This window comes from Pseudorasbora parva, chromosome 19 (genome assembly GCF_024679245.1).
Source record: "Pseudorasbora parva isolate DD20220531a chromosome 19, ASM2467924v1, whole genome shotgun sequence".
NCBI lineage: Eukaryota > Metazoa > Chordata > Actinopteri > Cypriniformes > Gobionidae > Pseudorasbora > Pseudorasbora parva.
In genome coordinates, this window is record NC_090190.1 from 29,463,987 (window position 1) to 29,477,646 (window position 13,660).

The following is a 13,660-nucleotide window of genomic DNA, read 5'->3' on the forward strand; positions in this document are numbered from 1 at the left end:
GTAACTCAAAACAATACAACTACAATCAAGTCTATGCATATATCGAATTGAATCGAATCGTGAGCTACCAAAATCCACCCCAAAAGCTTACTGACCCCAAACTTTTGAATGGTAGTGTATGCATATAGTCATATGTCACATATCCAGGATGTCCAGTAAGTCCATAGACAAGGTGCGTCTTCTCCTCAGCTGTCAATCATTCCACACTTATCCACTAACAGTGCTGTGTTGACTATAATAGCTTGGGGCTCATTTCCCTAACAATGATCTACCTCCCGCCTCATTTGCCTAATGAGGGAAGCTAAGAACACTACAGCTCTGAAACAGCAGGCAGAGAGTGCGAAAAATTGATGATGATGGTGATGATCATCTTCCCCATTCCCTGTCCTTCCATGCCTGAAGCAGTAATCAGGGAGGGAGCGGCGCTAGAGGAAAGGGAACAGCGCGTTTAGGGGCGAGGGAGGGGTAAAAGGAGGGGGAGGGGAGGTTATTGAAGTGCCGGATGACTGACTGCTTTGGGAAACTGCCGCTCTTTCAATTACAATGTGAGGGAGCCTCAATTATTCAACAGGGAAAATGACCAAATTATTCTACGGAAAGTGTAATTAATCAGATATATATAGAACAAGAGAGAGAGAGAGAGAAAGAAAGAAAGAGCACAAGATTAAAAGAGAATTAGATGGGGAACCCCCTCACGTTTATTCCATCTCTTTGCTGTGTTTTACCTCTTGACTTTTCCGACACCTTTCAGTGGACTGACATTTAAAGTGTTCTATAAATGGAGATTGTTATTTTCAGCCAGCGTCGTTGCAGAGTTTCACTGTGTAATTGGCAATGTGCAGGAGAAGCGTGAGGTGTAAAGCACAGCAAAACCCATTACAATGACTATTATTGAGCGGATTCAATCGAGCCTTTAGGGCTTGTTCTGTGACATAATCACTCTCACTCGTACAACTTGGGATCAAAGATCAATATATTTCTAAAGCTGCTTGGCCAGGTGTTTTAAATGTGTTAAGGTCAAGTCTTCTCGGGTTATTGCTTGCAAGGTCAAAATTCAAGTTGTAAGACCACTACCATTACACAAATTTTACCTAAGGACAGTAACTTTGTTTCTGCTGTTTCATAGCTTTTGTCTAATTAGTTCTTGAGGGAAAGTACGTAAGGTTCTTGAGGGAAAGTAAGGTTTTTTTAGGTGTGCGAGTGCGGGTGGGTATGCGTGCGCGTGTGTGTGTTGTGTGTGTGTGTGTGTGTGTGCTTGTTGTGAAATAACAAGCAGTAAAAACATGTTCTTTTGAACTTTATATTCATCGAATAATCCTGAAAAATATATAATGGTTTCCACAAAAATATTAAGCAGCAAAAGCCCCGTTTCCACCTCAATTACCCGGAACAATTTGTCCCAGGAACATTTTTCCAGGAACTCGAACTCCCTCAGGCCTGTTGCTGCGGCGTAAACATGACTAAAAACTCTTTTTAATTATAGTAATAACAATAACCATAGTTAATAATTGAGCACCAATAAGAACACCAAATCAGCATATTGGAATTATTTCTGAAGGATCATGTAACAAGGTTACAATACTGTTATAAAAAAAACAATACTATCTATCTATCTATCTATCTATCTATCTATCTATCTATCTATCTATCTATCTATCTATCTATCTATCTATCTATCTATCTATCTATCTATCTATCTATCTATCTATCTATCTATCTATCTATCTATCTATCATCTAGTAAATCAAATTTCAAGTATTTCAAAAATTTCAGGTAATCAAAGATTCAATCTGTGAATCATGAATGAAACCAATTCACCTACTATTGTCAACCCAAAATATCACACCTTAAGCCAAGCATACACAGTGTGATTTTTGCTATCAAATGAGCTCTCAGATTATTCGTTTTTCTCTGGAGAAATCGTGTGGAAATTTTTGACGCTCGTAAGTTAGCAACAATTATAACTCTGATACTTTATTGATTGATAAATGTCAAATGCTGTTTTTAGTCTTTCCTCCTGACTATGAATTAAATAGTAATGAAATTAAATGCAGTTTGTGTAAGCGAAAACTTGTATATAATGCTTGAATTTTAATTATAAACAAGCTTGAAATACACAGTGACTCTTTTGAAATGTACTTTTACTATTTTACTATACTATTATAGTAAATAATAGTATAGTAAAATAGTACTTACTATTGCAATTGCAGGCTGCTCATTCAAGTTCAGATGAGGGAGATACAATTAATAATTATTAACTATTAATTTTGACACTCTTACTGTGCTCGTAACACACACACACTTCAACTGCCCATGCTATATATCGCTTCATATATAAAGCGCAAGAGAAACGATGATCGTGGAACATAATCATGAAATAAAAGTTAAGTACCAGTAAATCACATAACTGGTACGCCAAGTGTGATCTGAGAGTGATTTGCATGCCAGTATGATGTTCATTCTGTTCATCAGGACTAGTTTTCATCATGATCAGGACTAGTTCATGATGTATTGTGTATTCACCATGGTAACCGTTGTTTCCATAACCCCAGAATGCCACTTTATTTTCACTTTGTTATTTTTTATGTTTTAAATTAGTGTGGTGGTTACTTTATTGTGTTACAAAAACTGCTATTCAATACCTATTTATCATCAGTATTGGTCATATTGATAAAATGTATGTGTTTAGGCTAAAGTGGGACATTACTTGTGTGTGGTCATTCATTTTTGTGGAATACATTTGCTTGTTGTTTTGTTGTTGTTGTTTTTTTAAATAGTCTAGACTAGTCTAGTCTACAGTGGAGGACGTTATTTAATTTTAGGTTACTCAGGTTTGCTAACTGCTATAAAGAAAACATGAAGCCAATGTATAAGGTTAATAAGTAAAATGAGTGTTGTTTTTATTAAGTTAAAAGTGAATCTGGTGTTAACCGAACTGTGGCTCCAAAACCATGATGTGAACCAAACCGTGGCGTTAATGTATTTTTACACCCCTATTAGTTATCTTCTCGTTTTTGTCTGTGAAAAAGGTTGTTGATGAAAATTATTCGTCAAATAATTTAACACTGCAGAAAGTTCATGTCACAATATTCCTCATTTAAATAATCCCCACCAAAGCCATTTGGTGGTTATGGTAAGTGAGGGGCATTTGAAGCGGTTGACCAATCACAACACACTCAAGCCAACCAATCAGAGCACACTGTTTTGAAGAATTCATAGAGAGAGGAACTAAACAGTGTTACTGACAGACTGGGAAAATGGGTACTGCAACAATGTAAAACTTAACATTTAAAACTTAACATAAAATAAGGTGTTTTTTTTTTAAAAAAATGAAAGCCTAATTGACACCAAATACAAAATCAAGACTTTGTAAAAGGGCATAATAGGTTTAATAGGACCCTTTAAATGTGGTCTTTCTAAATAAACCTGCCTTGCCTTTTGAGAGTGAGCATTAAGATAATTATTTACCGATTTACTGATTAAGGAGAATGAGGCTAGGAAAATGTGGGACCTACATTAAAATTATCTAAATGCCACGTAAATCTAAATGCCAAATTACTGCTTAAGAACAAATCTCTCAGGAGTGAGCAAGTACTGTCATATTAACTAGATGTCCTTACATCTACTGGTTTTATTGTTAATAATGGAAAGTCATTTCTTTTTCTCCTTGAGTTATCCAAGGTTAGTCAACCAACTTTCATCTGGCCTCACATGACCTCAGCGCAATATCTTCTATCCAAACACAGATGGAGGGGAGGGGAAATGGAGACGTGATCCAGTGCTATCCACCAATAGCTGAGCATCAAGACGAGGGAGATGATGATGACGATGATGATGAAGATGATCAGATACATTATCTAAGTTGTGGAACCAAACAAAAAACGCACATGCAGAAAAATGATCACCAAACCAACAAAAAGCTCCAGTTTCAGCATACCACTGTTACAAAGCCTGACCTCGCAAATCTCAGCCCACGGTGTGTAGACATCTACACATGCATGCATTTAAAAAGCATTAAAAGATACAGCAATAGGCATTTGCTCACTGGTGCACGAAGGACTTAGAATAGTAAAGTAGATATCTGTTTGTTTGTGTTCAGGGTCGTGGATGGCACAGAGGACAGTGATGGTACAGAAAATTCCCACACGTTTATATTTTCCTCTGGTCATCAGCACACTGTCAGTGGTGCAACTACTACCACCGCCACCACAGCAGGTGTGTATATATGTGTGTGTGTGCTGCTGGCAGAGGCTGGATGAGTTGCTGTGGATTCTTTTGTCCTTATGCCAATATTTCAAGTCTGACGCACATTAAAGGATAACACCATTTCCAGTTTTTATTAATGATAATCTTTTGTTTATCACCTTAAAGAAATGTCACCCAAAACTCATGTTGTTTCAGATCTGACACAGATGTCCAAGCTGTTATTTTCTTCTTAAATATGCATGTATGTAAAAATGTGATCCATGCACAAGCTGTAATGTAGGTCCAGAAGACTGTTCTTTTTCATTTTTAGAGCTTGTTAATTTAATTCACTGTCTTTTCATATGAAAAAAGCAGCTTAGACATTCTGCAAAATACCTTCTTTTTTTGTTTCATGGAAGAAAGAAAATTAAACCAGGTTTTAAAGACGTGAGAGTGAGGAAATGGTGACAGAATTTCATTTTTATGATGAACTCTTCCTTGAAGTCTTTGTAATGAGTTTTCACTGGATTTTCTGTCATTGTGAGGTAGTTGGACATGATTGTTTTTTCTCTGTGCAGATTTAACAGCTAAATCAGAGGACACCAGAGGACAGCTACTCTACCTTAACCAAGAGGTAAATGATTTTTCAATTTAATCTTTTGAAATGAAAATTCGTCCTTTTTTTGCTGTGTAATTTAAATGGTAGATCAGCACTTAAATTGTATTTAGAAAGTCTTCTCATGAACTGTGGGTTTTAAAGCTGATAACCCTGTGCTAAATGTGAGTACTGACAGATCGAAACCAGTGCTGCTCAGGTGAGCTCTTGGTGCTAGGTACGCACAAGCCATATGGCAGGCTGCTGTGAAAGAGGATAAGGGGATGTTATTCAAACACTAGAGGACATAAAACTCATTAGAAGAGGAAAGTGGGGCTGGCCCCATGATGATGAGGATGATAGAGAATATTCCAACATTCCTGAGTTCCATAATGTCCTTGAGCCCACCACATGTGGGTTCCCACTTCCCATGATTCTGTGTAACTCATTGGCAGTTTGTAACAATTTTAATTTGAGGGGGCACGTCGGTTGTTGCTTGAACTCAAGACTGACAACACAAATTCAATATTAATGATCTGCCGTCAAAATTATTCAAACACTTGGCATCTGGGAGTCGTCTTATTGGGCCTGGATTTATTCTCTAAGACCCAAAACATTCTTCTAACTATTGCCGGACTTACCTGCGACAGAAGGAATCTGCTGAAACATTGAAAATGACGGACTGGCCTCCTCAAAGTCCAGACCTCAACCCCATCAAGCACATTAAGAGTGAGTTGGCAAATAAACTGGACAGATCTATTGTAGATTCAGAGGAAAGTATTTTGCTTTTGCGGAGAGCATGGGATAACATTCGTGTTATCATAAAATAAGTTCTCAGAGGATACTATGCCAGATAGATCTGCTGCTGTAATTGCTGCAAAAGGTGGACATGCCAAATATTAAAGTTAAAAGTGGATAAAAACAGTACAACTCATTTCATCTGATATTTGCTGGTCAGAGGCAGGCCTGTATGGTCCGATCAAATAGACGAGCTACTGTCTCTCAAATTGCTTCAGGATGCACTATTGGAAAAAAGCAAGCAGGCACTGGCAGTGTGATGCTTTGGGCAATGTTCTGCTGGGAAACCTTGGTTCCTGCCATCCATGTTACTTTGACACGTACCACCTACCTAAGCATTGTTGCAGACCATGTACACCCTTTAATGAAAACGGTATTCCCTGGTGGCTGTGGGATCTTTCAGCAGGATAATGTGTCCTGCCACTCACACACACACACACACACACACACACACACACACACACACACACACACACACAAACACACACACACACACACACACACACACACACACACACACACACACACACACACACACACACACACACATATATATATTAGGGCTGTCAGTCGATTCAAATATTTAATTGTGATTAATCACAACTTGATCACACATTTTTATAAGTTGTAAATATATCTTTAATTAATATGTTTCCAGCTTGTATTACTCTAATCAACATCAGTATAGATAAATATGCACGCTTTATGCAAATTGTATGTTTAACATTAGTTAAACCATGTTCAACAGAGCATGAAGACTAGACATGTATCAAAGGTCATAGATGTTTTTCAAAGAACTTGTTAATGTCTCTTAAGCCTAAAAAGCCGAATAAAAAAATTCAGAATAAGCAGTGATTTCTCTCATTTTAAGAATATAAATAAAGGGAATATAAAATTGGTAATGTGAAAGATGTCATGTGGACCTGGGAGCGCACCAGCAACACACCATACCTGGAGGAGGTCCATATTCCACGAGTAGGAATATAGTGTGGCCCCTTTAAGAGATGCGTGTTCCCTATTGAACTGCCGGTATTTCGTGTGTGTGTGCGTGCTGAACTGTGCCGCGATTCACGCAAACAGTGTGAGAGACACGGACTCGGGCGCGCTCTCAGAAAAGTAACCTGCATATTCGTTTTAGACAATTGTAATGTATTTAGTTCAATAAAACACATGTACTGTAAGTGGGGATGATGTTAAAGGTGCACTATGCAACTTTTTCGTCCACTGGAGGGCGCCTATTCAAAACAAAGGCGTAGTTTGATGACGCAAAGTTTGAGCGCAGCATCTTGGGACATGTGGTTTTCACCTCACAGCCAGTGGAAAATAGGACTCGGACAGAAATCATGTTCATGCATGCGGTTATTAACGTTACTGTAGTGTGAAGCAGAGCAGGACCGAGTGTTGTGGAGCTGAGCACGGCCGCTGGAGCGATTGTTTTACAAATACCCGCCTCGCAAGCACCGGGACTTTTATTATGACAGGGACGGGACACATTCGCCGGGCGCCTGCAGTATTTCCGCTCTTCCGGTTATGATTATGAGGTAATGCAGCTCTGTTTATCATATTAGATACATTTAAGTGTGTTGAATTTTATATTCCCTTAACGTCATGTTATGACGTTACTTCATGCGATCACTTGTTCACACTGCTAAGAGTAAAGCGCTTCTGCCAAATAAAACACGACACCGAGGGTAACGCCGATATGACGCAATTGACAGACGACTCCCTCAGACGCTATGCTGAAATGTCCCGGTCCTTAGTTAAAATAGCAATTTTCTCCCAATTTACAAATAGTTGGAAACATTTGGGATATTATAGGTAACTCAACTGAACAAAATATATAACACTGGCCTAGGGGTTTTTGGATATTTTACTGCAAAAATACAACATAGTGCACCTTTAATGATTTACCTCGGATAAGCGCGAGAGTGAGCTTGCGTCACGCTATTCGCACATTGCGCTCGGACTACAGAGAATGGTCACTAATCAAACAGAAAATGCGCGCTGCGTTAATCACGCGTTAATAAAATGAGTTCATTTCGACAGCCCTAATACATAAGTAACCAGAGACATTCCCTTTCGAGAGCAGTCACTTCGATATTGCGTATCCAGTAGCGCTATGGGAAAGGGACATCAGCAGAAGACGACGGGCCCAAGCCAAGCTATCAGCATTGTCTCGAGGGGAACGTTCTTTATCTCATGGTTGTCATTTAGAATATTGAAGATTTAATGTTAATTGAATATTACCATTAACATTAACTGAATATTAATGTTTAATAAAAATCCATCGGGGCATGGAAGTCTTACTGTCAGTCTGGTTTGAAGATTTTCATGTATTTTTTCATGTTTTTCCCCAGTGAAATATATTCTCGGAATTCATATTTAATCTTTTAATTAATTCTGCAGTTCTTACTACATAAAAAGTACAGATTGGAGTTGGACCCTGACAGAGAACTGTAGTTCTGCTGAGTATTGGCATGGGTATAAATCTTTCTGACAACTCAAAGACTTGATTGTCAGCCGACGGCTTTGACATGAGGCTTTTGACAGGTAATGTCATGAGAGGGACACCCTGCTGCTGTGACTCTTCCTCATTTTTTCCCTCCCTATCTCTGTTTCTTGTATCTGACTATACATTTTTGACAGCCGGCCTCTCAGCAGGATTTTGTTGTAATCCATGCTTGATTTGGCCCGCCAAGAGGATGAGGGCTCTCTTCCTGTTGTCCCTTCCTGTTTGAAACTGTTGTCTTGTACCTCCACGCCTTTGATGGCATTTATGGATCATTACCCAATTACACTCATTATTGGGTATTATCACTTGTTGGCACAATTCTGAGGGTGGCTGTCCATCTGAATCTGGATCATCTATGCTGTGTTCTGGACCATCACAAACATTATTATTCTGATCTAACCGTAAGGAGAGGGAATGTGTACAGAGGACATACAGCACAAAAACATACAGGAAGAGTAATTATGGGAATCCGAATTGAATTTAGTGTGCTGTGGCACCATGATAACTGTAAGTGTTAGTGTTTCATAAGTGTTAGTGCATTTCTAGAAAAATCAATTAGAGTAAACATAATGCTCTTAATGAATGGAAGTTGCTTTACATGCATTAGACCTAATCAACTTATTGATAGTATTTTAATTGGACTATCCAATATAAAATACATTTTTATATATATGCACATTGTTGAACAGGACAAAACTTTTTTTAAAGGTCCCGTTCTTCTATGTTTACAGTGTGCAATATAACGTGAGTTCATGTTTCACGTGTAAAAAAACACAGTATTTTTCACACAATTTACTTATCTGTACAGCACTGTTTCCTCTGTCCTAAAAACGGCCTGATGATTTCCTTGTTCTATGAAGTCCCTCCTTCAGAAACACGTAACGAGTTCTGATTGGGCCAGCGCTTCCCGTGTTGTGATTGGACAGCAGCTTAGCGCACTTTGCCCGGAAAGGTCCCGCCTCTTACCATAACGGGGAGATGCAAGCGCTGAATGCGCGCTCTTCTCCACGTGGGAGAGCAACAAGACCACGCCCCCTATTTTGTGTGTACTTGTGGGCGGATGGTTAGTTAACAAACGGTTCTAGTGACGTCATTCCTGAAGGAAGTGCAGGGGTGTAGTCCAAACCGGCCATTCGCTGTAGGCTTTGAAAGGGAACTTCTGTTAAATAAAATATCTCGCTTGGCATTGAACTTTGAGCTTTATGATTATACAGGTATTATTTATGCTCTAACAGCAACATTTCATATTAACTAAAGTTTGAAAGATGGGTTCGGGAAGAACGGGACCTTTAAAGGGTTAGCGATTAGCATATGGCTTTATATTAGTAGAAACCCTGGAGTATATTCAAATGATCGTGCTCTCATCACGAGAGCTCATTCCTCACAATGAATGTAATCTGACTTCTGCAGCATTTGTGCTGTGACACTCACTCAGCCGCTAAATCACATTATATTGAACAGAAACATTCAGTTTTTAATTGTAGTGTCTGTCTTTTAACTGAACTGATTTTATGAAAATGAACGTGGTGGGAAAGTGATCAGTGATTCAGTAGCGGTGGCTTTGGGAGTGGCCTCGTTGGGCAGCGACGCATTCTGGGAATTGTTGTCTTTCATCCCCATGAGACAAAAATACATTTTCTGTCTTTTCTCAGTCTAGAAGGCACCAAATTCAAAAATAATTTCACATTTCTACTACATTAATGACCCAGTTTAGATACAGATTCATCTTCCCAGCACTGAAGTACCCCTTTAATTGTTTGTTTGATTTTTGTATTTCATGTAAATGTATATGTTTTATACTTTTTTAGTTTTATACTTTTACCCAGATTTAAAAGCAAAAGAAAAACAGAAAGAAACCATTATTACAGACCATATGTGAAATAATCAGGCTCTACACCAGGAACTTTAAGTAATGATCTTACTTACAAGACAACCCGGAAATAACTAAATATCAATAAGTCAACAACGAACAATGACGTCCCATGGGAACTAAATAAATAACACCCTAGCTTCACCTGAAAGCTGCTGGCTCTAGCAGACGGGTGGATGATGGGTGGATGCAGAGGGACAACCCAAGGCCTTATGAGATCATACTGTTCTGTTGCTGTGGGAAGCTGTTTACATTTTTTCTTGCTTGTTGCATCCCTTTCAAAAAATACTTCACAGCTCTTTATATACTGGAATATATATTACAAATGTTTAGAATTAAAGATTATTATTATCTAAGCAGGACACACATAGTCTGTATAAGCAATTATGCGTTATGTTAACAGCTTGTAAATTTTGTGTCAATCCTATATGTTTAATTTATTGTATGAATGGAACTTCTTAATTTTTTTATTTATGTAACTATATATAAACAAACAATTTATATAAACAAATAAATGTTTGCACCATACATGTGAATGCATCAAATACATTTTTATAACATAGCATTGTGTAATATTTTTGTATAAACGGGTCAAACTAAATTTTTAGATAAATAAATGTTTGCAGTACATTCTGAGTATTATAAAACACTGGAATATTTTTATTATTATCATTAATTTTAGTGACATCCCTTTCAAAAACATTTCTTGCGAATGCATGGTATTGCATCAAGATAATTTGCATAACATTACATTGTATAATGTTTCATTTGTTTTAAGTTTGGTTGGAAGACTGAAAATTTACCAAGCACAATGTTCTGTCACAATTCTTGATTTTTAACACAAACATGCAGCATTCTGCTCTAATAGTGCCTATGTTTTTTAATTGTTTCCGGTCATGTTCATGTCTAAATTGTGAAATTGCTTATTTCGTCCATTAGATTGAAAGACCTGAAAAGGCCCATACACACCCATCCATAGACCATCCCCTCAAAGAAATCAGGACAAAAGTAGTTAAAGTGGATAAAAGAGAAAACTTGTGTAACCTTGTGTTCAACCTTATGTAAACGGGAATGTGTTCCTCGTCTACTTATGGTCCAGTCAACCAAAACCATATTTATACCAGGGTTAAAGGTCAATTGTGACACCTTTCTTTATCTGTTACAGGTGAGCTCTCTCGGGCGGGAGGTGGCTGAGCTGGGACGAGTAATGCGGAGTCTTGCAATTCTCATCGAATCCATGATGGCCTCTCCGCAAACACCAGGTGTCTGTACATCTGCATTTACCTCGGGACATCCCTCTCCTACTATCCCTTTCCAGGGCCAAGGTTCTTCCTGGGCCAGCCCGCCTTTTCCTTCACCGATGCACCCTGGAATACGTCCCGGAGGACTTGTTTCCTTTCCACTCAGGCCACAAGAACTGCAGCTGGTCTGCCCCACCACGTCTCCCAGTTCCTTTCCCCTCACGCTTTCCACATCCCCCCATACAGACAGATTCAAAGAGCCTTTACTGGCCCTTTCTCCGCACAGCACAGTCGCTCGGACCCGCTCGAAGAGCCTGGAGACGCCTCTTCTGCAACATCATCAACACATCTCACACGCCCCTGGAACTTTACCCAGAGCTGGACAGCCATTGCTGGGAGAAGAGGAGGATCTCAGGTCCCTGGGTTTGTAGCAATCAACCTTTAAAACGGACAAGTTCCACTGGAATCTGCGTGTTGACCTGGACTCAGGACTGGACTGATAAGATAAGTGGTACACGCACTGCCAAAGCCATGGAGCAATGGTTCCTTCGAAGATATACGTGTTTACCATTTCAGTTTTTAAGATAATCTCTTTGATGGCATGTCTTTCAGTGCTAGAAACTAAAGGGATATCTCTAATCAGGAAAACTACACTAACAATTTTTGGTGTAGAAACAATTTTCACTCTATAATTGGTAATACATTTCACAATTAATTTCAAAGAAGCTGCAAAGTAACACATTGGATGGAACGTGGAATTTCTAAGTTGAGCATTTTCTCCAAAACATGCTCCAATAATCTGTTTTATTTACAACTTTGAAAAATCTTTTTTTACAATGTATTTGAAGTTCCAACAGCCGACAGTTTACTTGTACCTAACCTTCCTGCTAAAACAAGCGGTTTGTGGTTATGATTCAACCCGTATTTTATATTCATCACTGAATTTATTATACTGTTAATATTAAGCTAAACTTCAGGGGCCAGTTTCATAAACTTTACCACTAAGTTAAAGTGATAGTTAACCCTAAAATGATAATTCAGTCATCATTTACTCACCCTCAAGTTCCAAACCTGTATAAATGTATTTGTTCTGCTGAACACAAAGGAAAATATTTGGAAGAATGTTTGTGACAACCAGATCTCGGCAGATATCTCCAGATCTCTTCCAAATATCTTCTTTTGTGTTCAGCAAACGAAAGAAATTCATGCAGGTTTGGAACAACTTGAGGGTGATTAAATGATGAACTTTGGGTGAACTTTCCCTTTAAGACTGTAGTAGTAGGCAACAGTAAGCAGGGTAAAAGTCTTACTTCTCGGATTCAAAATACATCAATCTACCATTTAACTTCTAAGTCTAGACTAAGCAGTTAATACAAGCATTAACTGCTCAAAGATTTTCTAAATTTTTAGTTTATCCTAACTATTGATGCCTAAATATATTCCCTCGCAAAGTTATCTTCTGTGTAATGAAATGTTGAAGAATGTTGAACACCATCTGTCAGTTATCACTGTACAAAGATTGACAGTGTTCCTTGGATTGTAAATAACAAATAATGCAGTTCTAATGACAATCTATGAAAAACACTAAAATATACAGTCCCATCAGTAAAAGGACAATTTACAGCTCAAATAAAACTGGATATTTGTATGGAAAAATCAACCTGGAACATTTCTTTAAAATTTTAATTGTATTGTCATAATTTCCTGGGACCTATAACCTTAAAGGATTAGTTTTCGAGTTTTTTTTGAATAAACATTCCAGATTTTTCTTCACATAATGGATTTCAATGGCAACCAACCCAAGGTCCAAATCAATGCAGTTTGAAAGGGCTTCGAAGGGCTTTAGAGGCTCTATGTGATCCCAGACGAGGGATCCTCTATGTGAAAGTACCTTCCCAGTGTTAAAGCGAACATTCAAAGACTAAATCAAATGCCCTTTACAAGAATAAAAGTAAAACAACAATGTCAGAAGATTTTAAAGCTGTTGGAGTACATGAGATGGAGTTTTTTGGCACGGGTCGTTACTTTCACCTACGTGACCTTTCAGATGTGATGACGTTATACGTCATGAAGCACAATAGAAGGAGAGAATTTGTGATTAAAAAGTATATTCTTTCTTTTTTGTGAAAATGACAGATGGTTTCGCTAGGTAAGACCCTATTCCTCGGCAGGGATCGTGTAGAGCCCTCTGAAGCCCTTTGAAACTGCATTGATTTAGACCTTCAACCCATTGGTTGCCATTGAAGTCCATTATGTGGAGAAAAATCCTTTAATTTTTTTCTCAAAATTTATTTTCAGCTGAAGAAAGAAAGACATCTTGGATGAGATGGGGGTGGGTAAATTATCAGGAAATTTTCATTTTGAAGTTAACGAATCCTTTAACGCTAACATCATGTCTTTGCTTAGTAAAAGGAGGGGAAGAAATCTTGCAGGTTGATTGGTATGCTAATGCTGCTGGA

The 13,660-nt window shown here is 38.3% G+C and overlaps 1 protein-coding gene across 2 annotated transcripts in view; it reads left to right on the plus strand.

The window, feature by feature from the left end:
- The window catches only part of kcnh8 (potassium voltage-gated channel, subfamily H (eag-related), member 8), a 74,967-nt gene extending 61,512 nt beyond the window's left edge, over window positions 1–13,455 (plus strand). For both annotated transcript variants that reach the window (XM_067426333.1, XM_067426334.1), the window contains exons 12-15: window positions 3,747–3,976; window positions 4,100–4,215; window positions 4,764–4,819; window positions 11,126–13,455. In XM_067426333.1, the coding sequence (XP_067282434.1) occupies window positions 3,747–3,976; window positions 4,100–4,215; window positions 4,764–4,819; window positions 11,126–11,632 (909 nt within the window). In that variant the 3' untranslated portion in view covers window positions 11,633–13,455. The remainder of the gene's footprint in view (window positions 1–3,746; window positions 3,977–4,099; window positions 4,216–4,763; window positions 4,820–11,125) is intronic.
- The last annotated feature ends 205 nt before the right edge of the window (window positions 13,456–13,660 follow it).